The sequence below is a fragment of the Nothobranchius furzeri genome, chromosome 14, assembly GCF_043380555.1.
Source record: "Nothobranchius furzeri strain GRZ-AD chromosome 14, NfurGRZ-RIMD1, whole genome shotgun sequence".
Taxonomy (NCBI): domain Eukaryota; kingdom Metazoa; phylum Chordata; class Actinopteri; order Cyprinodontiformes; family Nothobranchiidae; genus Nothobranchius; species Nothobranchius furzeri.
Genome location: NC_091754.1, coordinates 14,373,884 through 14,401,126, shown reverse-complemented (window position 1 = coordinate 14,401,126; position 27,243 = coordinate 14,373,884). Strand labels below are relative to the sequence as shown.

At 40.2% G+C, this 27,243-nt stretch overlaps 1 protein-coding gene across 4 annotated transcripts in view; it reads right to left on the bottom strand.

The window, feature by feature from the left end:
* Positions 1-27,243, bottom strand: part of pard3bb (par-3 family cell polarity regulator beta b) — a 326,214-nt gene that overhangs the window by 97,351 nt on the left and 201,620 nt on the right. For all 4 annotated transcript variants that reach the window (XM_054747065.2, XM_054747066.2, XM_054747067.2 and 1 more), the window contains 2 exons: positions 15,756-15,875; positions 15,286-15,642 (listed from right to left, as the gene is read on the bottom strand). In XM_054747065.2, coding sequence (XP_054603040.1) covers positions 15,286-15,642; positions 15,756-15,875 — 477 coding nt within the window. The remainder of the gene's footprint in view (positions 1-15,285; positions 15,643-15,755; positions 15,876-27,243) is intronic.

Genomic DNA, 27,243 nt, shown 5'->3' with positions numbered 1-27,243 from the left:
TTGCAGCAGGATCAAAACTCAAGAGAATAATTTGAAGAAAAATAATAACAAAGGTACATGTATATATATCCATGCTATTTGCCCATCAATATACCATATGGGGCCAACCCATGTATGCTGGCTGGAATTTCCGACAGGTATTTGAATTTCTTGACAGGTAGACCACAATCTAACGATCCACCTTTGTGGTTAACACTGGCACACCACAAGGATGTGTCCTCAGCCTCCTTTTGTACACATCTCACAGATGACTGCACTGCAAGATATCCAGGGAACTCATTTTGTACATTTCTCTATTAACACCACTGTGGTTTGATCTCCAGCAATGAGTCTTTGTTTAAGACACAGGTAAATTAGTTTGTTGATTGGTATATGTTAAAAAAAAAGACCTAACCATCTATATGCCCATCAAGATGGTGGCGGATTTCAGAATTGATGCATATTCACTTCTGGATTTAAAATATAAAAAATATGTCAAATATGGCAAAACTAGTAATGTAAGTACTTGCACTAAACTTGAGTATTTATAGTTCAGCCTACTTTGCTGTCTTTACAGGTAGAACAAAGAAGAAAATGAAACATGAAGGATGTACAAAGCTGTACATGTGTCCCTGAGTGTACCTTTTGTGTCATGAAAAAATGTCTTTTAAAAGGCTGAGCATATGTACCAGTGTGTACTTTTGCCATGTGCGTGCTCCATCGAGAGCGGATGTCCTTTGCATGGAATTTATTTTTCATTGAGAACTACTTGTGCAAATACAAGAGGCGGAAATCATAAATGAGAGGAAGAGAGTGCAACGGGGGAAGAGAGACCTAGAAAGGATCTATTGAAGGAAGGAGAGCAAGGGGGAGGAAGGGATGGCGCACACGAGTGCCTCTTGAGAGCTTTTTCTTATTAGCCAGGCTGAATCACACACTTTGAATCCGGAAAACACACACTCTGGCCATTTTCTTCTCTGCTCCCCATTACGTCCCATCACCCCCTCCGCCAACAACCTCTTCACATTCTTCCTATTTAGTCCTCTTCACATTCACCACCTTCTACTCCCAGCAGCTCAGTTCAGCTAATTCTTTACTTTTTTTCTTTCCCATCTACTTTTTTTTCAGTTTAATTTGCCCTTTTAGCCCTGGCTATTCATTGAAACCCCCCCCCCCCCCCCCTATCATTCATTGTACAGGTCCTCACTCTGTCCACCTCTTTTCAAATCTCATCTTTTAAATCATCCCCAAACACACATTTAGCCTCTTTACCCCTGAATCCTTCTCTGCCTCCTCTTTCTTGTTTTCTTTTCAGTGGTTGATCCACTTTTCTCATTCCTGCAATTACTTGGGCCCACTTACGTATCCTCTCTCAATGCAAAATTCGGACCACCAATTTTCTATTCCACATTGTCCTCTTTTGTCCAATTCTTTTTAGTCCAAAATATGCTCTGACCAGCAATCTTTTTTTTTTCAATATTACCTTTCTGTTTCTGCACTGTTTGTTATTTTATGCAATTATGTAGCGACCAATATAAATTTATATCTACATTTCAAATGTGGTGTAGATTGAGCTTGTTTATAATCTTATATTAATTGTAACGACGGGTAGTTTACATCTTAATAATGAACCATAAAATGTGAGATTCCATAGAAATATGAAATATCAATCTGATGGATCTTTGAATATTTTAACAAGAAGATCAGAACTTTTTATAGCAGGGATTACTTGATACTTTGTATTAACTCCGAGGAAAGAAAGAGAGTCAGGTTTATAATAGTTAAGAAATTTATTTCTACACAATTTAAACAAGACTAACTTTAAACACTCGGTGGACTGATGGAACTAAGGTGGAGTGAGACGTGAGATGATGGTGTATGTGTGGAATGTTATTATCAGAACCAGCGGATCCGGAGAAGCATTTAGTTCTGAGTGGTAGTGAATGTTTCGCTCTAAACGATTGTTGGAGATTTATAACACACATGAGACTCCATCTGTCAGTCTATGTACCCAGGGGAAGCCTCCGTTTGATCCAGAACGTCGAGGTCCTCTTGGACCCTCCTTGGAACCGAAGCCGGTAGAAAAGCAGCGGTGCCGACCAAACTAGTCTTGGAATGCTTCCAGGTACAGGTTCTCATTGGAGTCAGCGAGACCCTGAAGGGGCCGTGAAGTTCAGCTTTTATTCTGAAGGAACCATTGTGGTCAGGTGTAACTTGCAACAGATTTTATCCAGCTTGTCGAGGTTCTTTTGGCTGAAGGGGAAGTCTGGATGGCCTGTCCGAGACTTCTCTAGAACGCTTTGAACTAAAGAAAAGGTGGTGTGGGATAGTTTTTATAGTTGTCTTATTTTGGTTTACTGGCGAATCAGAATTTGACATGCAAAAGAGGGTTTATACAAACACCACAGAAAACCACGCCTCACGTCAGAAATGAAGGTTCTGATTGGATCAGACAAAAGAAAATGTGTTGTGTGACTTTAGCATTACTCTGTGACATCAGTGTCCAGTGCAAATGTCCAAGATTATAATTACTTGTATAATACTACTGATCACAGGATTATAATATCAAGTAATAACATTGTCATTTCACAGATTGATTGAACATTGGATTCACATTATAATTTGGCAATAACAAACGTTGTTTGATTATGTATTTATCAAGAGAGTTCTTCGTCATCGTCTTGAACATTAAAGAGGTGAAGCAGTTCAGATGAGCAGAGGCATGAAAGGCCTTGGCCAATATCTCATGTAGATTAGGCCTGTGTCAGAGACTTTATGCCTCTGCTCGAGCAGATGCAGCAGATCATGACCTTTAGGTCAAAAACAGGACATTCATGATGCAACATAATTAATCAGGGCACCACCAGTTTTCTGAACTGGACCGTTGGATTTAATATCTATATCTTCGCAATGTAATCAGTCTCAGAGTTAACACCACAAATTAATCCAAAGGATGAATTCTTGACAGAATGCGCCGATTATCCAGAGAATTGCTAGACAAAGATCAGACGTTATTTACGTTTTGTGAATTTATTACAACATCAGTTAATACAATGACAAAAGGACCAACCACAGCTTATAGTTTCATGCATCGAATTAAGAAAATTGTTAACCCAAAGCTTTATGGCAGTGATAGGAAATAACTGATCCGTAACAAAAGTGGAAATTCGGTGACACCAGAATTATAGAAAAATGGGGAATAATTTCTAAAAGGAGAACTAAGGGAGGGTGAGGTGTGTGTGTGTGTTCGGGTGGCTCGTTATGGCAAAAGAAGAAAGGGGATCTTGAAGGCTAACGTGAATCTGGGAACGAAATAAAAACACGCCACAAAGAAATGGACTAATCTGAATTCACTAATCGGGCTTAGCACAAAAGTTAGCCAGATGAGATGCTTCACAGGCTTTTTTCCGTTGCCAAAGAGGTGTCCTGTGGGCTGGTTCAGCCGGTCCAGAAGCTTGAATGCTCCCTTCAGGGGCTTTGATGCAGACAGATGCAAGTCCAGCTTAGGACTTTTTGGCACCTCAGCTTAGGTCAACGGAGTCTGTGGTATATAGAAGGAGGTGTACTCCCGTAGTTGCTTGACTCAAGCTTCCTTCACTTCAGCGGCCTCGAAATGCGGAATTCAGATCGCGGGCCCAAATTATCCCAAACGAAGCCGAATCATCAAACTGTTCCAAATTGCTCATACTCTTAATATGAAAACTCGACCACCACGCAGACTTCCGGTTTCACGTAGAAAGTCAAAACAAATAAACGGGGTTGCTTCTGATTTTTCATCATAACTTTTGAGAGCTAATGGCTTAACAAATGTATGAGTGTCGGGTTATCTGGTGCTGGGCCCAGATGAAAAGCCCAGCAGAGGTTCGCTTAAGGCATCTTTCTTCTTTGTTCTACCCCACGAGGTCGGCACTGTGGCTTTATAACCTTCTGGGTCACACCCACATGTATTTCACTCATTAACCACTGGACACTGGATGGCACTGAAACTCATTCAAATAAACTCTACCTTCTCAAAGATGGAAAGTAGATGATCACAATTTAACAGTTATTCATATAAAGTAGGGATGTCCCGATGAGGTTTTTTTGCCCTCGAGTCCAAGCCCGAGTCATTTGATTTTGAGAATCTGCCGACACGGAGTCCCGATCCGATACTTTTGATACATAAAAAAATAAGAAAAGGAAGAAACAGTTCCAGATTGTTCCTTATTTTTTATTTAATTACCTTTTTATTTTTATTTTTAACAACAGATCACTTCTGTGAGGTAGCTTGAACAATCAAGTAATAAATAACATAAATTATTCACTTTTGGACTTTATTACAAATATAAAAAGTCTAATATAAAAACAGATAGCACTTCAGCTTAAAATACCTGGCAGGGGTCTATTTTGCCTCGGCCCCCAAAATGCTTAGATACGTCCCTGGGCATGGGATGGAGTTTTGAAGATGATCAGAATTGTATCAACTATATAAATACTACATGCTGATAAGATATTGCTTTATACAGGTGCAAGTGTGTAGTGGGATCAATCTACCTACATTTTATTTTTTAAAGAACTTTGTTTTGTTTTCTTGGTTTTTATTTTCCTATCTTCCTGTCCTGTCTGTCTCTGATCTTCCTGCATCTCCCAGTCCTCCAGAAAATCTCCTGCCTTCCTTCTTTTTCACCTCACAAGTAACTTTTTAACTAGTAGACCAAATTGATCTATTGGCCGCAAAAAAATAATAAAAAACCGAGTGTGCGCCTCACTGCCCAGCTGAGCCAGTGACGAGCGCTGCAGCGCAAACGCGTCCACACGTCATGCTCAAATACAGACAGAACTTACCAGAGAGAAAATGAACAGACACGAACAACTGTGTGTTCATTGTATATTTTTTGGTGATGCCCCTTAGAAACTTAGAAAATGTTACTGTGGCCGTGTGCAGAACGCAGCTGGAATTCATAAATAATCAGCGGTCTGCCTGCCGCTCTCTGCATCTCTGCCCAAAAGAATCCCTGCTACTCTGAGTCCATATAAATAATATAATAAAGGTAGAAACTGATCTCTTTTGTGCTCCTTCTGGGTGTGAAAGTTAAGGGCATCAGGGGAGCCTGACAACCTTTAAGGAGAATCAAGTTGCTCTCCTGTAATTTGAACCCAGTATCCAAATCCGGATCGGGGCTTGGATAGGGAAGTAAAGCCCAAGTCCCGATCGAGTCTGAAACCACGTGATCGGGCCGATTTCCGATCATGTGATCAGATTGGGACATCCTAATATGAAGCCTCAAAAAGTATTACTTTAGCATCAAAGTATTACTTTAAATGGGAAACTGAACAGTTTTACCATTAGCATGAATTTTAACTGGAGAAGCAAAAATTGGCAGAGGTTTAACAGGTTTGTAACTGATAAGATTTTAACTTAGAGCACCTTGATTTCTATTTTAAGGGCAAACAACCTAAACACCTTCTTTGATTATAGACAAACACAAAAATTCCAGGGTTTTGATAAAGGCTAAATCCTGGAATCTTCCAGAATGACCCTTGAGAAGTTTTACGAGCACCCGACTTTGGGGAAGAGTCAGTTATTGGCAGGTTGAGGTAAGACAGACCAAGTCCTGATAATGTCCGGCTTACAAGTCACTTGGTAAAATTTACGTTCCTGGGAGAAAATGTAGGAGTTAACCAGAATGCTCAAACTGCGGGCCAGTTTCAAATCTCCCTTTATATTTTCTTCTGCTAAATGTGAGAGGAAAAACTTTGTGAAAATAGTTATGTTCTCCTTTGTGTGAATGCAAACAAAGTTAATCTGAGGATATAAAATGAGGATTTCTGCTACAACTATGTTCCACTTTTGAAAACACAAAATATCCATTACAACTTGTTCCTCTTTATACTAGCATTAATGTTGATAAAATGCTACTACACCAAAGTCCAAATCTAAAGAACAGGTTTTAGCTCAAGGTACAGAAAAAACCTCAGAAAAATAAATTAACTACAAACTAGGGATGCACCAAAATGAAAATTCTTCACCACGCGGAAAGACATTATACCAATAATTAGAACCAAATCATTATAAGTACTGTAAAACTAACCCTTTAATCTCCAAAGTCGCAATGTTGTGTTTAACAAGCCCCGTTGTGGAATGTAAAAGAAGAAGAAAAAATAAATACACCAGGCAGATGTGGTAGATGTGAATGCATCACATAATTGATACGAATATGCCAGAGTTAAAACAGCATTACTAAACAGGGAAAACTTTACTTTTGATGTTGTCACATGAGGGATGCAATCTCAACTGGGTTCACCCGATGGCCTGTTTCGGCTAGGTTGTTTCGACTGAATACCCAAAATGCACTTGTAGGTCATGTTTGGCCAAATATTTTCGGTGGCTGAATTTTCAGTGCATCTCTACTGCAAACTCGTAACAGGGCTTTTGGAAAAGCTATCTTTCAGTGAATGTGATTTCCATGTACAATTTGTCAAGAAAAATAATCAGACAAATAAAAAATAAAATAACCAAAATCCATTTCATAACACATTCATACAAGTTGCCAAAGCCCTTGCCTTGCAAGTGCTAATTACCTACAAGACGAGACTGATGTGAAAAACGCACTCACACAGAACAACCTGGCATCCTCTAAAAGCCTGTCTTCCAGAGAGTGTGTGAGGCAAAAGAAGTGTGCAGGATAAAGACAGTGAATATGCATGATCGTGTAAAAAAGGACCTGTGTGCATCTGTTCCTGCTACACTCAATGAGCTGAGAGCTTGTCTTATTAATTAACACGGAGGGAAGAAAACCTCTCAAGAGGCTAGCCAAGCAATGCTTAAAGTTCAAATCTCTGTCTGCAGTAGGAGCACGGTACAACCATTACTAAAATGTTAGTCACGTGGAGGGGGAAAAACAAAGTTGTCATCATTCTGGAAATTTTAGTACCAAAAAAAAAAAGGTAAAATACTATATTTTATGGAATATAGTTCATATGTGAAGTACTTTTATTTTAAAAGAAGGACTAACTGTTAATGTGTCAGGTATTACTCATAGTGAAATATTTTAGATGCAATAATTTGTTGCAGATTTCCAAACTTTCCTAAAGAGGCAGATTCCTCTGGAGGAGCTGGCCCAAGTGGCTGAGGAGAGGGAGGTCTGGGCTTTTCTGCTTGCTGCTGCCCCCTCGACCCAACCCCGGATAAGTGGAGGAAAATGGGTGGATGTTCTAATGCATTCTGCACCAATAGAATGCCCTAAAAAGTTTTTAAAATGTGAACATATATAATGCATTTCTTTATGATTTCTCTGTAAATGTCTATGAAACTTCCCTTAAAGTATGCCCCAGGTGGCTGTCATTTACATTTGTAAAGCAGCAAGCCCAAAAGGACCTTAACTAGTGGTCGCCAAATTTAGTCCAGTAAATTTGTGCTATTTCTCTGTTCTGACACACCAAATTTAAATTAATGAACAACTAACAGGAAGTGAGCATGATCAATAGGTGATTATGAAAATTATCGGAAAAACAGAATTGGTGACCCTGATCTAAAATTATTTGTCACACTTAAAAGCTTGGTTTTTAGCAGGACGCAGATTTTTTTGTGTGTGTTGGATCACAGCAATGCATTCACTTTACGTCCTTTAGATGGTAGCCCCCCCCCACACACACACACACAGCTTCAGACAAGCGCTACCATCGGTTCTTTGAAGCAGCCGCACCCCTTCTACCTCTACCTATCCGCTACCAACTAACCCTTCCAAGTACCCCTCGCAGGTTACCATAACAACCACGACCTCTGGCTCTGCACCAATTAGAAAACAATCAGCCTTGAGAGACCAGAGTGGAGAGAGCTTGGCAGCGAAGGAAAGAGTGGTGCTGTAGCACATGTGTAAAAGATAAGTAGCAGACTAGAGCCAAAGAAAAAGCAGGAAAATAAAAGCAGATCCACTCCGGGTGCATTTATTTTACATTTAATGAGGATAAAGCTCATGTTTTATCAACTTTGGAAAGATATTAGTGCAACACAATCACACATCTAACGCTCTAATGGAACAGAGTTAGAGTGGTCTTGCTTTGATTATGGTTGATAATGTTTCACTAATGTCTTGATTTAACGTTTATCTTTAGTTTTCAGTCTAATATACATTATCGAAAAGTGAAGAAGCAGATGAGACATATAAGAATGACCTATTTTGCACATGCTATAAGGAGAAATGTCAAAATAAAACTAATAATGGCGACCCTTATGACAATTAGATTTTTTTCCCAATATTTCCTTTAAATATGTAGGTTGTATTGCTTTACCCTGCGATGAACTGGCAACCTGTCCAGGGTGTACCCCGCCTGCTTGCCCAGTGACTGCTGGAGATTTTCACCAGCCCCCCACAACCCTGCATGGATAAGTGGGTATAGAAAATGGATGGATGGTTGTATTGTGTTGATAAAGGTGTAGTTCACTCATTTAATCAATACATTTTCAATGGTCTCTGGTAGAAATTAATGCCTTGGAAGTCATTCTCAGGGGGCAGAAATTATACCGGTGAACCGTTTCCATGAACTAGCAGTAACCCACTTTACAGCTGAGCTTCAGACGGCAGGTTTTTGAATCTTATTTCCTGATATTTGGACATGTCGCTTCTGATTGGCTAACAGCAATGTGACTTGCAATGTGGGTGTTTTATCTCCACAAATAACACAAACCTGGAGGAGCTTCATCCGTGTGGTGGAGATGCTAATGCTAAGGGTTAGCTTCTACTAGTCGAGATGTTCTCTGCTGATTGCTGGACGCTAAACCAACAACAGACATCCCTGTCGCAAGCCAAGACAGTGAGACGTAGATCTGTCAGAATTTTCAATTCCTAGAGTTTTAGCATCTATTTTCTATCAGAAGCTAATGCAAGAGATAAGTGTAGGAGACTATTTTCATGTTCAGCCTGCATGAAAAACTCAAGAGTGATTGATTATAATCAGGAATAATCGCAAAAAAAAGTGTTTTAAGTGTTCCACACCTTTGCACGTGCATTTTAGAGAATTTTTCCAAAAAACAGCTATTTTTCTGCTGTTCTAACATATCTATAAAATGGATCATGGTCATTTTGTTTATCTCTGAATCCCACACCCCTCCAGTTGCTCTGACCTCCCCTAATGCAAGAGTAAATGTGTGTGCATGAGCAACACACACACACACACACACACACACACACACACACACACACACACACACACACACACACACACACACACACACTGCTGACGCATTATCTTCTTTTTCTAGCAGCATCGATTACTGTCCACCAATACCTGGACTTGCTTCTGTCTGCATCATCAGGTTTGAGGAAGTGATGATAAATTAATAGCTCTATCTGCCATGACTGCTGGCCAAGGATAAAGGATTCCAAAATCAAGGTATTTCTGGACTTGTGTCATTGCATTTAAAGGTGCAGTATGTAAGAATATAGTGAACATTTTTGTGACAAAATACCAAAATAGTCTAATGTTTGTCCTTTTGGAGGGAAGGTTAAACTAAAGCGTATTTCTTATCATCTGTGCCTCCTGCGAGCTGATACTGCAGCTAGGGTTGTCACGGTAACCGGTATAGCGGTAAACCCCGGTAAAAAAGTTGACAATAAAAATAACCGTCCAGTTTTTAAAAAACTATATTATCTCGGTGGGTTTACCGTGGCCGCTGTTTCGGCGCGATGACCCTTACCAGCCACCGTCGCTTCAGCTGAAGTTCCCGCGGCGCGCACACGCACTTTTTAGTTTGCAACGGCACCAAAACTTTGAAGCTGAAATAATGGCCGAAGGAGGAGACGGCAGCGCCCAGGACATCCATCAGCCCTCAAAGAAGACTAAATCGGAAGTATGGGCATATTTGGGATTTCTGAAAAATGCTGAGGGACAGTTAATAGAAGACTGCTATCCCGTTTGCAGAACGTGCAGGAAACAAGTGTCTGCAAAAGGCAGCAACACTTCGAATCTAATGGCACATCTGAGTGACCATCACCCACGTCTCTACAGCCAGTGCAAGGTAAGTTAACATTAGCATTTTAGCTTAAATGCATGACGTGAGGACTTTTGGCTGAGGGAGAATGCAACGAGTCACTATAAACTGCAGCCGCAGCGTCCTCTGCCAGCATTTAAACCGTGTCACAGACACCCTGTTGCTGGATGAAGCATCTTATTTGTTGATGATGAAGAGAAATATACAATTAGTTCCTTGTCATTGATTTGTTTACTTATTCAATGCCATTTATACTTGAACATTTGGATTTGATTACATAGTGTAGTAGTTATTTTAGTAATTTGTTTAAAGTGGCTATTTATTTTAAATACATATTTTTTAAGGATGACTTGTACAGTGCTCAAGTCAAGTGTGGACTGGAGTGTTAGATTTTCATTTTGATAATGAAGAAAACAAGTATATGAGAAAACAAGTGGTGTTTCTTTGATTTGTTTACATATTGTTTATGTTTCGAATGTTTGGATTTGTATAATTTAAACCTGCACTGACTACTGTAACATGTTCCAGAAAAATAAGCTATTTGTTCCTTTACTTGTGAAAAGTTGCACTTTTGCTAAGGCTTTGTGTTATTTTAGGTTTAATAAACACTGTTAAACCTTTTCAAAACTATTTCAGTTTGTGTAGAACAGGACTATCAATGCTTTCTGAACATATGCAACACCGTTTAAAAAATACCGCGATAATACCGAAAACCGTGATAATTTTGGTCACAATAACCGTGAGGTTAAATTTTCATACCGTGACAACCCTAACTGCAGCGCTGACAACTACAATTTGACAACGGCCGGCAAAAAATCTCTAGAGTTGTTGAAAGTGGTTGCAGTAACCATTTTATTTTTACATAATTTCTACATAATGCACCTTTAAGGAAGCAGAATCATGGGTGAATATAAACAGAATAAAGAGCTTAAATCAACAGTGCTCAGCATAAATGAGTACACCCGCTTTAAAATTGTATTCAGTAGCTCAATGAACAAAAGAACAATTTCCAGAATTTTCACATGGCTGGGTTTTACACTTGGTTAACTCCATAACATGAAATTAAGGTTAATAATATAACTTAAATCACAAAATTTTAAGTTTTAGTAATTACTTTTTTGTTTGAAGCAAAAATGAATACACCCGCAACAAAAACGACTACATCTAGTATTTGTATGACCAATGTGATTTTCAAGGACAGCATCAAGTCTTCTAGGCACGGAATGAACAAGTTGGTGACATACTGCAACATCTATCTTGTTCCATTCTTCAAGATTAACCTCTTTCAGAGCCTGGATGCTGGGTGGAGAGTGATGCTCAACTTGCCGCTTCAGAATTCCCCACAGGTTTTCGATCGGGTTCAGATCAGGAGACGTACTTGGCCATTCAATCACCTTCACCCTGGTCTTCTTCAAAAATGCAACAGTAGCTTTAGAGGTGCGTTTTGGATCACTGTCATGTTGGAAACGTGCACAACGACCATGTGCACGGAGCGATGGCAGCATCTCCTCCCTCAATGTAGAGCAGTACATTGTTGAGTTCATGATACCATCAATGGAATGCAGCTCCTCCATTGCAGCAGCACTCATGCAGCCCCAAATAAAGACACTGCCACCACCGTGTTTTACTGTATGCACCATGGATTTCTCTTTGAAATCCTCACCTTTACCATACAGCGGGGTTCTTCCTGCATTCAAACTTACGTGGCGGCCGTATCCAGCTAGTTTTGTGCCGCCCCAGCCTGATTTCACTCTGCCCTCAGCTATATGGATGTTATTTTAACTGCAGTTGCAGCGTTGCGCCACTACACGGGCGCTGTGCCAGCAGCGGTGCACCGAAAAGCACTAAAACCACTGCAGAAAAAGATCAAAGACTGCTTTTCTCGCTAGTTGGTACATATCTATGGTTGGTGCTGTTGACATCCTGATTTTCCCCCCCAGGCTCTTCCATATCAGAGCAGGGCTGTACAGTGCGACAAAAACACTGTGCGTGTCTGTCTATTTTTAAACGTAGCACTGGAGCAACATCTTTGAATTACTATCTTTCCCAGAAGTTTATTGAACAAAAGTAAATTACGTGTTAGAAAAAAGCTTTTTACTGGTGCACAGTGTGGTAATCTGGATGCAGTGGAGGAAAATGAAGGAACCAACAAAGGCACAAAGGCAGAACCGGTCCAGCGTTTGGGATCAAAAGTGCAGCTACACGCAGATTGGCTAATGCTAAAGCTAATGGGTAGCAGTCTCATGATCAAGTGGTGCACAGAAAAATATATGATGATCGTAAAATTAAGAAAGACTAAACTCTACACGCGGATGAATATTCCCCACCATCCTGTTTATTCTGCATCCTGCAGCGCTACGGATACGAGTCACATTACTGCTGGCGCAGGAAGTACGGCAAGCCGTTGCAGTATAAAATTCACAAACGTTTCTATCTTTGACCATAATTTAAACTGGATTTTTGCCAACCTGTACATAATAGACATGCCACCATTACATTGTTAGCAGCAGAAATTAAATGTTATTACCATTTCCAATACAAATATATATTTATGTTATTTTGACTAAGATGAGTGTTATTAATACAAACCTAAAATGTTACTGAAATGTAGGTCAAATATTTAAAAAATATTTTTAATTATAAATATCAGATGGGAAAAAGGGAACTAAACACAAATCTAATGCATATTACTGAGCCTTTTATAATAAGAGTCTCTTATTTCAGCCTGATAATTTTGTTCTTTTATTTCATTTTTTTAGTAGCAAACCAGTTTTGTTTCACTTGAAATGTTGTCAAATTGAATATTCTATTAATCAACAGAAGCTTAGATTAGAATACTTAACACAAATATATTTGGCCTTTAAAAAAGTGAGACAGTTGAATGCATAAAGTATGCATGTGCTGGCACATGGTCAGGATGGTACCACCTCTGCCTCAATTTGAGCCAGGAAATAACCTGCATACAGTTTTGAAAATATTAGTTCCAAAAACAGTGATCTTTGTCTCATCACTCCTAAGATCATGATTGGGGTTTACTCACTTTTGCAACATAGGCTTGGATGGATTTGTTAGGTAAATCACTTATTTGTGTGTAAAAATTAACAAATCGTGTTTGCAATCAATGGCTCACATTTGTGGGAGTATGTTTTAGTATGGTAGCTAATAGAAAATGTTGATTCTGAAAGGAAACTAAAGGTTTTCTGACAAATATAGTGGGGTGTACTCATTTATGCTAAGCACTGTAATTCCACCAACTGAAACAAAGTGATCTACTCATGATTAAATAAAAGCTGCTGTATCACAGTCAACTGAGTTTCACAACAACCTGCTAGATTTTTAATAAGAAATGTGTGCAAAAATCAAAATGTCATGCCAAAATAACATTATGAACTTCCTGTGTTTGGCATATTTACCTGCACACAGCTGCATGCAATCCAAAGCAAGCTGTGCACATGAGCTTAATCCAAATTACACGTACAGTTGGATACAGGAATTATGAGACATGAGTGTGAAAACTGGAGATAAGAGTGAACTGAACAGTAGTAACCGTTCTTAAAGAGCAAGTTCACTTGTTTTTTTCAACACGTTTGCTGTGGCCAGAGGAATGGGGGCAGAACACAGCAGGTTTTGAAGTCTTATTTCCTGATATTTGGGCATCTCGTGCCTGATTGGCTAACAGCAACACCACTCTACCACTGGCTCTGTTCGCTTTGCAACATTTATGTTTTATCTCCACAAATAACACAAGCCTGAATAAGTTCTGTTGTGAGGTGGAGCTGCTAATGCTAACGGTTAGTTTCTACTAGCCGAGACACGTTTTGCTGTTTCCTGGACACTAAACCGAAAATGGCCTTCCCCATTGTAAGTCAAGATGGGCGAGTCCATGAATGATGATTTATAGTGTATATGAGTTTCCTCGTCTATTTTTCATTGGCGGCTGATGCATGGAATAGGGATAGTAGACTATTTTCACATTTAGTCTGCATGTTAAACTCAGTGACCGACCATATTTAAAAAATATCAAATAAAAATGGTTCCTCAGTGAACTTGGTTTTTAATGTGAAGTTTCAAAAAGTCTATAATTTATAATCAAAAACTCCACAATTAGATGCATGTATATTGGAATGCATGAAGGAAGCATTAGAAAAAGTTGTCAGGAAACACCGCCATGAAGCTGGAAGGTGTCCAATCGAGGATGATTTGCTTTTATTCTTACAACAGGTACAAATATATGGTGTGTGTGTGTGTGTGTTCTTGTACATACTACATACTGAGGATCATTTTGACCATTTTCCTTACAATGTGAGGACATTTTTCAGTGAGGACTTTTTTTTTAGTCCTCATTTTTTTTAGAAACTTACCAGAAGCTTACTGTACCAGTTAGAGTTATTGTGTGAATTAAGTTTTAGTTAAAGTTAGGATTAGGAATAGATCAGTATTGCTTATGGTTAGGGTTAGGCATAGTGGAGTTACAAAAATGAATTGAAGTCAATGGAGGGTCCTCACTATGATAGAAAGACTGACATATGTGTGTGTGTGTGTGTGTGTGTGTGTGTGTGTGTGTGTGTGTGTGTGTGTGTGTGGGAGAGAGAGAGAGAGAGAGAGAGAGAGAGAGAGAGAGAGGGGGGGGGGAGAGGGGGAGAGAGAGAGAGAGAGAGAGAGAGAGAGAGAGGGGGGGGGGAGAGGGGGAGAGAGAGAGAGAGAGAGAGAGAGAGAGAGAGAGAGAGAGAGAGAGAGAGAGAGAGAGAGATAGATATAATCTGTACTGGCAGATATATTACAGAGTTAGTGAGCTCTGACTGACATCATAAGGGTAAAGGAGAGGTAATCGTGGGGCTGTGCGAGTGTGTGTGTGTGTGTGTGTGTGTGTGTGTGTGTGTGTGTGTGTTTGTGGATGGGCACTTTGGTACACAGACTCTTGTACCGAAGCTTAAAACAAGCAAAATAATTCTCTCATTTTTTCAGTCTGTCTCTGTCTCGGATGTTCTCAGAAATGCACTCACACTCAGACACACAATGGCCAGAGGCAGACGGGATTCAGACAGGAATGGTTAAAAAAAAAAACAATGAAAAAATAGGAAACATCAGCAAGATCACATTACTCTGTAAAAAAAGGAGCAACTTTAGACATAAAATTGGCAATTTACTTGCTTTCAACCAAAGCACAATCAATTGGTGAAAATTATAAAATTTACAAAAAGTAATTTATTAAATTAAGTTATGAGGTGTGGCTCTGGGTTTCCTATAATTCTTCATAGGAGAATAAAACAAAAGAATCCTCTGGCCTTTAGAACTTTCTAGACTCCAATCAAACTCATAAAGTTTCTGAGCCCTACCTGTCATTAGCATGGGCAGGAGATGATGTCCCAGCACCCCTTGGTTTGTTGACTTTAGCGTAGAGCCTATCATCATCTGGCATGCCTCCATGTTCATTAAAAGGCTTCCCAGGTCCTTGAAAGCCCGAGGGGCCTTGTGGTGAAGGTGTGCGGGTGTGACCATGATGCACTGAACTATAGAGAGTTGACTGAGGCGCTGGCTGTGGTGGTGCACCAGTCTCTGGGTCCCGGAAGGGATGAATCTGAGCATAATTTGGGTCATCGTCGTCCTCCAAGTCTGGATATGCAGACCCACCACTGCCAGCTCGCTGGTCTCTGGACAGCTGGTTATGCAACTCAGGATGTCCCGCCTCAATCCTGACAGAGAAATGGAAAAACCAAGAGATTTTCATAAGTGACTGACATGACTCACAGGTAATATAAAAGTATTGGTGATAACCCTAAACTTCTCTTTCCCAGGGTGTCCTCACCTCTCTCTTTCTTCTTTCATCCTGCCCAGCTCCAGCTCACTCAGGATGTCTGACTTCTGTCGCTGCAGAGCTGCCTTCGCCTCCTTCCCTTCCTTCTTATCCTCTTTTTTCTTCCCAAATCTAAACAGGAACATTGCAACATAAAAATGATTAAATACCAAAAAATTGCTAAATAAATTCAGATATGAATATAAAAGAAAAGTTTCAATTGGCTTATACGAGGTGTTATTATCAATACAAGCATGAGCTTATTAAAGTTTACAGCACAGCTTTGCAGCGAGTAGGACATGGTGGATTGAACCAGTCAAACCTGCTAAATAGTTAATATCTCTAACGCGCCACTGTGACCTTATAACACAGCTTATGTTTTATTTATCTAGTGAACGTATTGATGAATTAGCCTTCTGTCTACAAATCTGCGGTGTAATATTGTTGATATTTTTGAAGTATCGCTGCACCTCCTTATGCATTATTTACTAGATGATCCTGTGCTACATTACAGCCAGACTGGCTTGTTGTTTCAAGTTTAATAAAAACAAAAGTGCACTTTGAACACCCGAGTAATAGGTTTCTTTGAAATGCCTAATGTGGACTGGGGGGTAAAGCCTATTTACCACCCAGAGAGGGGGACTCAATGGGCAATGAAGGGCTCCAATCATCTGTGTGTACTAGCAGCATGTGTGTGTTTTCGCCACACAGGGGACAAGCCTCGCTCTAATTACTGCTACCTACAGAGGCTTACCCTTTCCTTCAGTTCTCTCCTCCTTTCACTTACTCCTCCATCACCACCATCCCTCCCCTTTTTTTAAAAGCCAACCCTTGCTTTCCTCTCTCATTTCTAATTATCTTTGTACCTTTACCTCACGTTCACCCTTTCATTTAGCTCCCTCTATCCACTTGTTTCCAAGACTTCCTCTCAAGACTTCCTAACCCCAATCCTGGCTCTCAATCAATAATACTACAAAAACTGTGTGTTTATCTGCAAACATATCAGAACTAGCAATGCCACCTTCTGTTCAACCAGTTAAGATTCACACAGGAGTGCATCGGACACCTACATCTTCTCACTTACAGCAGAACATTTAAACATTTGCCCACATTCAAAACTCCAATCTGCAAGGTTTGTCTAGCAAGAGAGAAACTGAAGAATTGATGCATTTGAGCCAAACAACTAACAATCACAACTGCATTAACTACAACCTCCCTTGGTAAATTCTGTCATGGGGAATTTACTAGACACACTGTATAAACATTGTGTAATTGGACATCTTATTAGACACAAATATAAACCCGTAATTGTCCAATCAACTGACCAATACAAAGGTAGGTACATGCCATGAGTTTCTGCTGATACACACACATATTAGAATGAAGAAGAGGATGTTTTAAGGCCTGACAAGCCATACTATTATGTAAATATATAGTCTCACCCCAAGTGATAGACAGAACTCTGTCATGGGATGGAATCTATGGTTGATACTGGTGCAGTACCACAGCTAGTGCCTCAGTCACCTCTCTATAGTTCAGTACACCTTCATGCCTGCAAACCTTCACCACAAGTCCCCTCTGGTTTTCCAGGACATGGGCAGCATTTTTACAAACTGGAGTCATGACAGATGATGACCCTCTTGATAGGCTCTACATTAAACACACCGAGGGGTGCTGAGACGCCATCTCCTGCCCCTGCTAATGACAGGTAAGGCTTAGAAACTTTATCTGTGAAGATAAAGTATAGAAAGAGGATTCTTTTCTTTTGATTTTGTTGCTTGACAAGCTATCCTGTATATGTAAATACATAATATGACCACAACCCATAGACAGAGCTCAGTAGTAGAGGCGGAATATATGGTTGTTTTTCAAACCGTCTCCGTATGCAATTGGGCAGATCTAGGACCATTCAGCAACAAACAAAGTGACGTATTAATCGCTACGGAAATCAGTCAATGAGGAATTTCGCCTTAGGGGCTCGACACACGGGAGGTGAAAAACGACTGCGATCAGCGAAATTTGTCGCTGTCGCTTTTATTACCTGACACACGGGAGACGATCTGAGGCAGCGGCCAGCGGCAAAGCGGTCTACACGTTCTGTTCCATGGCGAAATCGAAACTTCCGTTGTTTTGATTGGCTGTGTCAGGTTGGAGGGAATTAAGGTTGTTTAAGCGGTTCAGAGTTAAAAAAGCGGTAGATATCATGTTTCACAAGCTGTTGCTAGAGTTATGTGAAATCTTACTTCTGATTTTACTATAAAACATAATAATAATCAACTTCTCCTCCATGTTTGCTCGGAGATGTACGGAGCATCCTGTCCACTCATTGGTCAGTGAATGAAACTTCCGTTGATTGGTCCTCGTCCGAGCGGCAGCGATGAAAAGTTGAAAATATTTCAACTTTCTGGGATCGCGTCGCTGGGTCGCCTGTGCACGACACGTGCACGAGCGCACAATTTCACACGCACGTTTTTCGCGTTTCGCTTAGTAGGAGGGAGACCCGCGATTAACGCTTTGTCGCGCATGTCTCATTGAAATTGAATGGAGGAGAGGCGATGTCGCCTCCCGTGTGTCGAGCCCATTACACTGTCAAAGAAAAAGCAAACACATCCCCTTTCAAAATAAAGGACTGAAAGGAAGTACTTCTATTTGATCACGTCTCAAAGAAAAGCCCAAATCTAAATCATCCAAAGTTGATGCCAAAGCCATTTCAAACGAGCGCTGTTCCTGAGTCTGCACCATCTCTGTAGTTTTTTTTCCATTGCAGCCCTGCTGGTACGCCCACCCAACATATCTATGAACATAGAGCTCTGTGATTGGCTGGACACAGAATCATTTGGTCCACTGATAAACCTTCTGAGACAACAATGGCGCGTGGCTAGGCCAACCTGCAGAGCACAATATTTTGCTACTGCTAGTATGTCTAGATCTCTAGGCCAGTGTAATTTTTTTTATTTTCCCATTAGGGATGGACAATATATCGGCATCAATATCGGTATCGGCAGATGTTAGTAATTTTTAACATATCAGTATCGGTTCGATAAATAAGACCGGACCGATATTAACAACCTATATTTTATCCATCTCGTCTCCATTTGTTTGCCTGTTTCAGAGGGTGAGGGGGGTGATGTGTAATTATTTAATGTGAACAGTGAATGAAATCATCTCAGAACCATAAACGTGTGTGTTGTGTGTACGTAACGTAAATTCAGCTTTAATAATTTTCCTTCTATACAAAATCTGCTGATTTTAGAAGCATTAATTTCATTATATTGATATTGACAAATATCGGTTATCAGCCATAACAGCATGGACGTAATTTTGGGGGGGGACAGGGGGGACATGTCCCCCCCACTTTTTCCAAAGTCAAGTTCTGACCCCTGCACTTTTTACCATCCAAAAACAACATTACTTTCTATTAAATTGACACTGGTTGAGCTCTAGGACCAAGCAGAAAACAACTGTTTGTGTTGAAGCCTGTTTCCCATTAGAACATACTGTAAAGACCCCCCCCCCCCCCCCCCGTCCCCCCCACCTCTAAAGGGAAAATTACGTCCATGCATAACAGTGATCTTAATATCGGTATCGGCCCAAAAATTTTATATTGGAGCATCACTAATTCCAATGCATATTGCAGAAGTTTCTCTCAGATTTAGATCATGCAGCTATTACAACTTTTACTTGTGACTGTAAAAGTGAAATTATAAGATGTAAAAATCACTAAAAACATATTAAACTGCAAGTATGTTAATTGTGTCAAGTCATTGAACACGACTGTGCTGAACATTGGATAATCCAGTTCTTTTTTCCAAGTTTATAAAATAGCCAGTTAGTAGCACAATAAAAAAAAAATTAGAAAAATGTCTTAATAAGACAAGAAAATTAAAATTAACTATTAGGTGACGCAGGGCGGCATTTATTTTTCTACTTATCCACCATTTTACAGTGGCCTTCATTCTCTGTTCTTTTGGACATTCACATAATTCCAGATTGCTCTGAACAAATTTCCAAAAATGCACAAAAAATGTGATGTATTTAATGTCATTTCACAAGGAATTTCAAAGTAAGATTAACAGATGATTAGCAGCCAGTTATCATGAATACATTACCTCTTGTCATGTTTTCAGTGGGAACAGAATGGTGACTTGTGAATGTTAATGATGTAACACCAGAATCTGTCTCCAGAGTATATGGCTACTCATTTGCAAGTGAGAAAAATATACTTGACATACTAATCAGAAAACTTTGATCTGCATTAAAAAGTATATTCAACAGTCTGTATATTTAGAAAATCAACTTGTTGAAACTGGGAAAAGGGGAACAATTGGAGAAAATCACTAGTAAGCAGACATGCACCAGCAATCAGAGCTCATAGCATTGGCAGCTGTGGTTCCTGATATTCCGTAAAGAGACACCCTTGTGACCAACAAGGGAACATTTTTGCTAACATCTGACTCTCGTTTCAACTATTCATTCACTTCTTATGCTTATCCATCCTCCCTCCTTCTACTGCTCCTTAGACACACCCTGCATAGCTACAACTGGCAAACAGCTCCAGAGGGAACTGATGACTGGCAGGTGTGTTGCAATATGGAGAACATGTGTTCGCGCACACAGCACACAAACGGTGATGACTGGCGGGCACGGCATCAGTCAGTGACATCCCAACGACTTCCTGTCAGGGTGTTTGATTGGCAGAGTCCTTCCCCTGTTTCCAACATGTGCTTTGCCACAATTAAACAATAAAAGGTGATGACTGGTCAGAAGTTAGCAGAGGCGTTCCATACCTCTACCCATCCATGTATCCATCCATGCATCCATCCACCCATGCATCAATCTATCCATCAATGTGTTCATCCATCAATGCCTTCATCCATCCATCCATACATCCATCCATCCATACATCCATCCATTAAATCACTGGAAATCTAACAATGCAAGTAAGGCATTGCTATAATTACCACTCTTTTACCTTCATTCATAAGAAAAACTAATAGAACTATCGATGGCCGTAAGCGCAAAAACAACATAAACAAGTTTTATTCTAAGAAGAAAATCATATTTTTAAAGCATGAGTTGGCTAAGGACACCAAACATGACGTTAAAATCTATTATAGTACAAAAAAGAATTAGGATACATCGTCATTTAAGAACAGAAGCGACTAGCTCTGACACTTTTTACTACTTTATTGCAACAATGTTTAACTACAGTCAGAAAACGCATCACTTCATCTATATCAGAACGTCTCTTCTTTAGCTTTATCCGACAGACTCTACTAATGCTGCATCGTTCACTGCCCAAACTCAAAGAGGCATCTTTACCCAGACACAGGAAACAGCACTACTAATCAAAAAAAAAAAACTCTCCCTGAAATGATAGGTGCTCTAGCATCAACTCAAGGCCATTTTCTTCCATCAGCCTTTTCATCAACGAACGAACGAACGAACGGACACACACACACACAAATTCAAAAACATGCAGACAGACTGTATGTACAGACTAATAGGGCTCACATGAAGCTCAACCATTACACAGCCCACAATGGAGCTAGTCAGTCCTAATGGGCCCACCGTGGTGATGGGCTAATAGTCCCAACGATGGGGCACTTTAAGTCTAACAGAGGTGCTGCATTAGGACCGGCAGGAGAGTAGAGATAGAGGGTGAGGAGCAAGAAGGAAAAAATTAAATGCTACAATATGAGGGAGAGTATAATTAGAGTCGCCAATGAGAGGTAAACCAGGAGAGCCAACTAAAGGCTCAAAGGCTCTTTTGGTTGGTGGCTGTAATCGTAATTATGCTGCTTTTTGGGATGCAAGTATTGCTGGGGTAATGGCACAAAAACACACAGCCATGCACTCACAAACTCCAGCAACAGAGCAAGATGTAAGTACAGCAGAGCTTGACTACAAGCCAGCATTGGCTGCATGCAACCGGGGCATTCATTATCATAGATTCATCATAAATTTGCACTACTTTAAAGCCAGAGATGAGGAGCATGCACACGTATTTTTAACACACCACGCAACACATCACACAAACACGATGCACTGGCAGTAGCTATGCCTTTCCCTCCCTAATATCTGCTAGACCTCGTCTCACCTAATTTCATTTGTGCAGAGATTTACGTCCCTCATTGTCCCTCTCGCAGGTGTCCAAACACACACACAGGGGAAAAAAGCAAATAACCTAAAAAAACTAAGTTCATTATCTGTGTGGAAGATAAAGGCCTAGGGGTTCTGAGATTGATTTTGTATTAACACAGTTGTTGAACTGGGCAGGGTCACACAACAGCAGCACAATGTGAAAAGAAGAGTTCACTAAAACACACTCCATCACTAGCCAAATGTGTTGTGTGACCACCATCTGACTGTGTGACCAATCGTGTTTAATCATCATATGAATATTCATGATGGCGGAATGACACCACGGTGTGTGCGCGCACACTCACACACACACACACACACACACACACAGATGATGGGCATGTCTGATTGGCAGGTGGCAACAGTTCAGATGACTGAGCCAGCTGTCCTCATTAAAGGACATTTAAAACAAAACAACAAGCCTGACTTCGATGTCTGTGTTGGAAAGACGAGATGCAGGAATTTCAACAATAACACTGTTAGTTATTTAAAAAAACATTGATTCAATGGAAACATAATGCAGTAGTCTGTAAAGAAAAAAATACACCATCTATGGGTGAACCAGCCACTAAGAAACATGAACATTTTATTACAAGAAACTTTGGATTATGGCTGCATAATCTACGACGACTCCCCTCCAGACCATTAGGCCAATCAAAAGGTGCCCTCAGATGAATATGACAAATCAGCACCTCAGTCTGGATTGAACTGTACTGAATAGTTCCAATTTGCTTTCCCGGTCTACCACCATTACACGCAATCAAAGGCAGATAGGGAGCAGGAGCTGAGGGGAGCAGATGGAGAGGGAAAATTGGAATGATGCAAAGATTTGGAGGGGCGGGTAGAGAGAGAGAGAAAGGAGGGGGAAACATGATGCAGAGATATGACGAGAGAAAAGAAAAAATTGAGATTATCAGTAGGCTCTTATCAAGACACTCATATGGTGATGAGTGATGAGGTGTGGAGAAAAAGGACTAAAAATATCCAAATGTCACAAATGGCAGCCATTCAGGCTGAATGTGGCAGGATTATTGGTGGTTAGATGAAGGAGTGAAGGGATTTGTTAAGTCTTGGTTAAAATATATATGCATACCATAATCAGCCAGAACAGTTAGTGAGTGAGATGAACACGTAAAGGAAATCACACGCACCAGTACTTTGTTGGACAACCTTTAGCTTTGACTACAGCACACATCTGCTGTGGTGTTGTTTCAATAAGCTTCTGCAATGTCATCAGGTGTATTTCCATCCAGCGTTTCATTAATGTATCACCAAGATCTTGTATTAATGGTAAATGGCCAGTATTTGTATAGCGCCTTCTTAGGGTTCTACAACCCCCCAAGGCGCTTCACAACACAATCAGTCATTCACACACTGGTGGTGATGAGCTACAACGTAGCTGCAGCTGCCCTGGGGCACACTGACGAAGGCGAGGCTACCGAGCACTGGCGCCGCCGGTCCCACCAGCAGGCAAGGCGGGTTAAGTGCCTTGCCCAAGGACACAACAGCAACCTGCAACCTTCCGATTACTGGACCACCTGATCTACCTACTGAGCTACTGCTGTAAATGATGGAAGACGCTGACCGCTGCGGAAAGCCTTCTCCAGAACATCCCAAAGATTCTCAATGGGGTTAAGTTCTGGACTCCATGTGTGAAAATGATGTCTCATGCTCCCTGAACCACTCTCTCACTATCTGAACCTGATGAATCCTGGAATTGTCATCTTGGAATATGCTCGTGTCATCAGGGAGGATGGAATAACCTGGTCATTCAGGATATTCAGGTCAGCTGAACCTGGACCTGACCAACTGCAGCAAGCCCGGATCATAGCACTGCCCCCACAGGCTTGTACAGTAGGCAAATGATGGGTGCATCACTTCATCTGCCTCTCTTCTTACCCTGATGCACCATCACTCTGGAACAGGGTCCATCTGGACTCATCAGACCAGTTTTTAATAATGTTGGACAGTTCTTAACCCAGTTTTAGTCGTTTCTGCATCTCCTTAGACGTTTTCTCTGCTTGATGCCAATGGTCTGACCCTTAAAGAAATGAGAAGCAGCTTGTTGAACCAGTTGGTTTAAATAACTTGTTGCAGCTGAAAGATAATCACCCATGCAGTAAATGTCCAACAGGAGGCTCCTACTTATTTGCTTAGTTAAATTCAGGTGGTGACCTTTTCTGGCCAGGCAGCGTAATACAGTAAACTCTAGTCATCAGTTAGAGTCCATATGTTTAAGACATATTTACAAGTCCCTCACTTTTATTTATAGAGCATATTGCTTTTACTTTTTTTTTTTTTTTCCTTATTTCCTTCTTTGGAAGTGATGATTTGACTATTTACAGCATTTAATAACAAATTTGCTTTTAAATGAATATAAAAAGCTAATTTCTGTTAAGTCCAGTGCATATAAATATGTCATTTAAAGCTGCTTCTGTAAGACTTCAGAAAGACTAATTTAACATTGTAAAAACACACGAACAGAAATGCTAAGTCATGATTTGGCAGCATTGTGCATGTGATCTCTAATTTATAAATAACTGCTGCACCATAAGTTACATTTTTGCTACATTTTTGCTCTATCTTTGATAGTAACAATAACAACAACAAAAACAACAACAACAAGAAAAAAGAGTATTAGTGTGGTCACGTACTGGAAAAATAATAAAAAATGAAGTAAATGTTTGAAGAGGAGAAAGACAGACTACTTCAAATTAAATTTGAACATTTAGCTACAGAAGAAACAAAAACAATTAGAATATGGTGCAAAAGTCCATTTAGTCATCCAACTTAGACTGAGAGACCCTCTAATGGGCCATTCCCATCTGTACCGGGTCGGCCCGGGCCGGGTAGCGTAGGTTGTTTACATATCTGGGTGGCCTGGAATTTTTCCGGGCCAACCAAGGCTCATTCTCAGCCCTCTTCTCGAGGGGGTCTGCTTCAGGCCGACCAGGGCCAACACACCCACTGCTGACAGCAAATTCACACCTTCCATTAGAGCAAGCCTCTGATTGGTGGGCAGAATCAGCCCACATGGGGCTTAAGGCAAGGATGTGTGGAATCAACCGGGCCAGGCTGGGGCCGACTGGGGCTACCCGGCCCGGGCCGACCCGGTACAGATGGGAATGGCCCATTAAGGTTCGGGAATCATTTGCAGGTGTTCTGGATTCATTAGCTGAATAAAGTGTGACACTGAGTTTAGAATAATGAAACTTTTCACAATAAACTAATTATCTGAGATTTTGACATTGGGATTTTCATAAGCTGAATGCCATAATCATCACAAATATAACAAATAAAGGCTGAAATATCTGGCTTTGAATGCAATGACTCTGTCTCATATTAATTTCACATTTGAGTAGAATTACTGACACAAATGAATTCTTACACCATATTCAAATTTTTCTAGTTTCACAATTTGTTAAGAGCAGTCAAAATAAATAGTATCATATTCCTGCTGATTTGCAGAAACATTAATTTATTTGGTGAGATCAACTAGGTTTAAGGGATAGAAATTTTAAAAAGGTATAATTTTATTTCAAGCTAATGTGGGAGGGTGCCCACATTAGTAAGTTACACAGATCCAAAATCAACGTATTACCTTCTTTAAGAAAACATTTTAAATCTGCTTTCCACTACTAATTCCCTTCTGAACTACTGAATAGTGTAGGCATTAGAAAAAGAGAGCGTGTTAGAATAAACATAAGAAAAAACGTGAAATCTAAAAAGGTATCAACTCATGAATAAAAAGGTTATTCAACTTAGCCAATTAAGCACTAATCTGAGTGCATTAGTGTAATTGTTAACAATTTCACTTTCACCAACCTGCAATTTTGAGATATTATCATCATGATAAAGCAAGACTTTGAAATCTGGAAGTGTTTCTGAGTTTTGGTTCAAACAGATTTCTTCTGTAAGTCTCTTTTAAAAGGCTGCAGCTATAGTCTGTAGATCAAATCACGTTCGAATGTTTTCAGATCAGTATCTTTGTAATGGTCATGTGAAAACCCACTTCAAAACAGCGGCAAAGGAGGAAAAATATGTTTGGAGGTAGCAATAAAAGTAGAAAGCGCAAAGTGTTCATTGAAACTCTCTGGCTCATTCATGCAGCGGTTCTACGACGGCTGCATTCACACTGGATCATAGTGCTAATCACACAAAATCGCTCTGGGAGATTATTTGCACCACCTCTTAAAGGATATGTGGTGCCACTGAGAGTGGTTTGTTCCTAGAAGGGTATGATAAGGTTTGACAATGTAAAAGAGAGCAGTTTTCATGTTTGTCTGCAGAAATTCAGAAGAAGGAGGTGTGTGGAAAACAAAACTGCACACATTTGTGTATGGAAGACTGAATAGGACTTTCACAGAAATAGCTAGCAGTTTCACTCAGCTTAAAGAAAATCCTGCTGAAGAGAGTAAAACGAAGCCCAGAAAAGTAAAGTTTTAAAGTATGAGATACGTCCAAAACAGATGCAAGGACTAAAAGTTACAAACACGTTACTGACTCGTACAGAGCAGCGCAAACAGAATCTGTACGTTAAAGAGCAAATAGCAAGTTAGAGACTCCCATTAACCAATGTTTAGAGAAACATAATAGAAACTCGTTCGAAACATTTTTTACACATACATAAATTATTTAGACTTTTAGAGTCATTTTTGTGAGAAAAATGTAAATTTTTTTTTTTTTTTTTGACAAACCAACTGACATCAGCTGAGGGAGTCCTGTTAGCTTAATCCAGAGAAAAATATAAATTCTAACACCGGCTCTGACACATAGGAAACTTTAAATGTTGATAATTCTACTTATGATGGACCAGAACCATAAAGTTATGAGTCTGCTGCACGTCACAGAGAGCAGAGACAAACCAGAGGGAGAAACGATCAGCCAAAGTAGAGAGATTGTGCTGCGATGTGAGGAGAAGCAGCGGGGGAGCAGCTTGTGAGTTAACGATGTTAGCTTAAACTCATGTGCTAACATCACAATATTGTACAGATTACTATCGTGTACCAGACAATTAACTCATTCATTGCCAATTAGGACTAAAGACGTCATTTGCATTTTTTTTAACTGTATGGGCAGCGGAATTAGCCCCCGCCCAGTGAGAAAAAACATCTCAGCTCTAAAGCCGATCTTCATCTGCGTACGTCACACGTCACGTGATAAGGAAGCACAACATCCATGTGTTAGGAGATTGTTTTCGGCCGCTGCTGTAAAAAAAGTGAGGAGCCAACCGGAAAAGCTTCTGCCGATCACAATTCAACAGCGGATTATGAAAGAACGGATAAAGCTCGAAACGCGTGGATTCTTCCTGATGTAAGAGGTGAGTCTCTGCTTTGTTTTGGTTGTTATGGCGTTG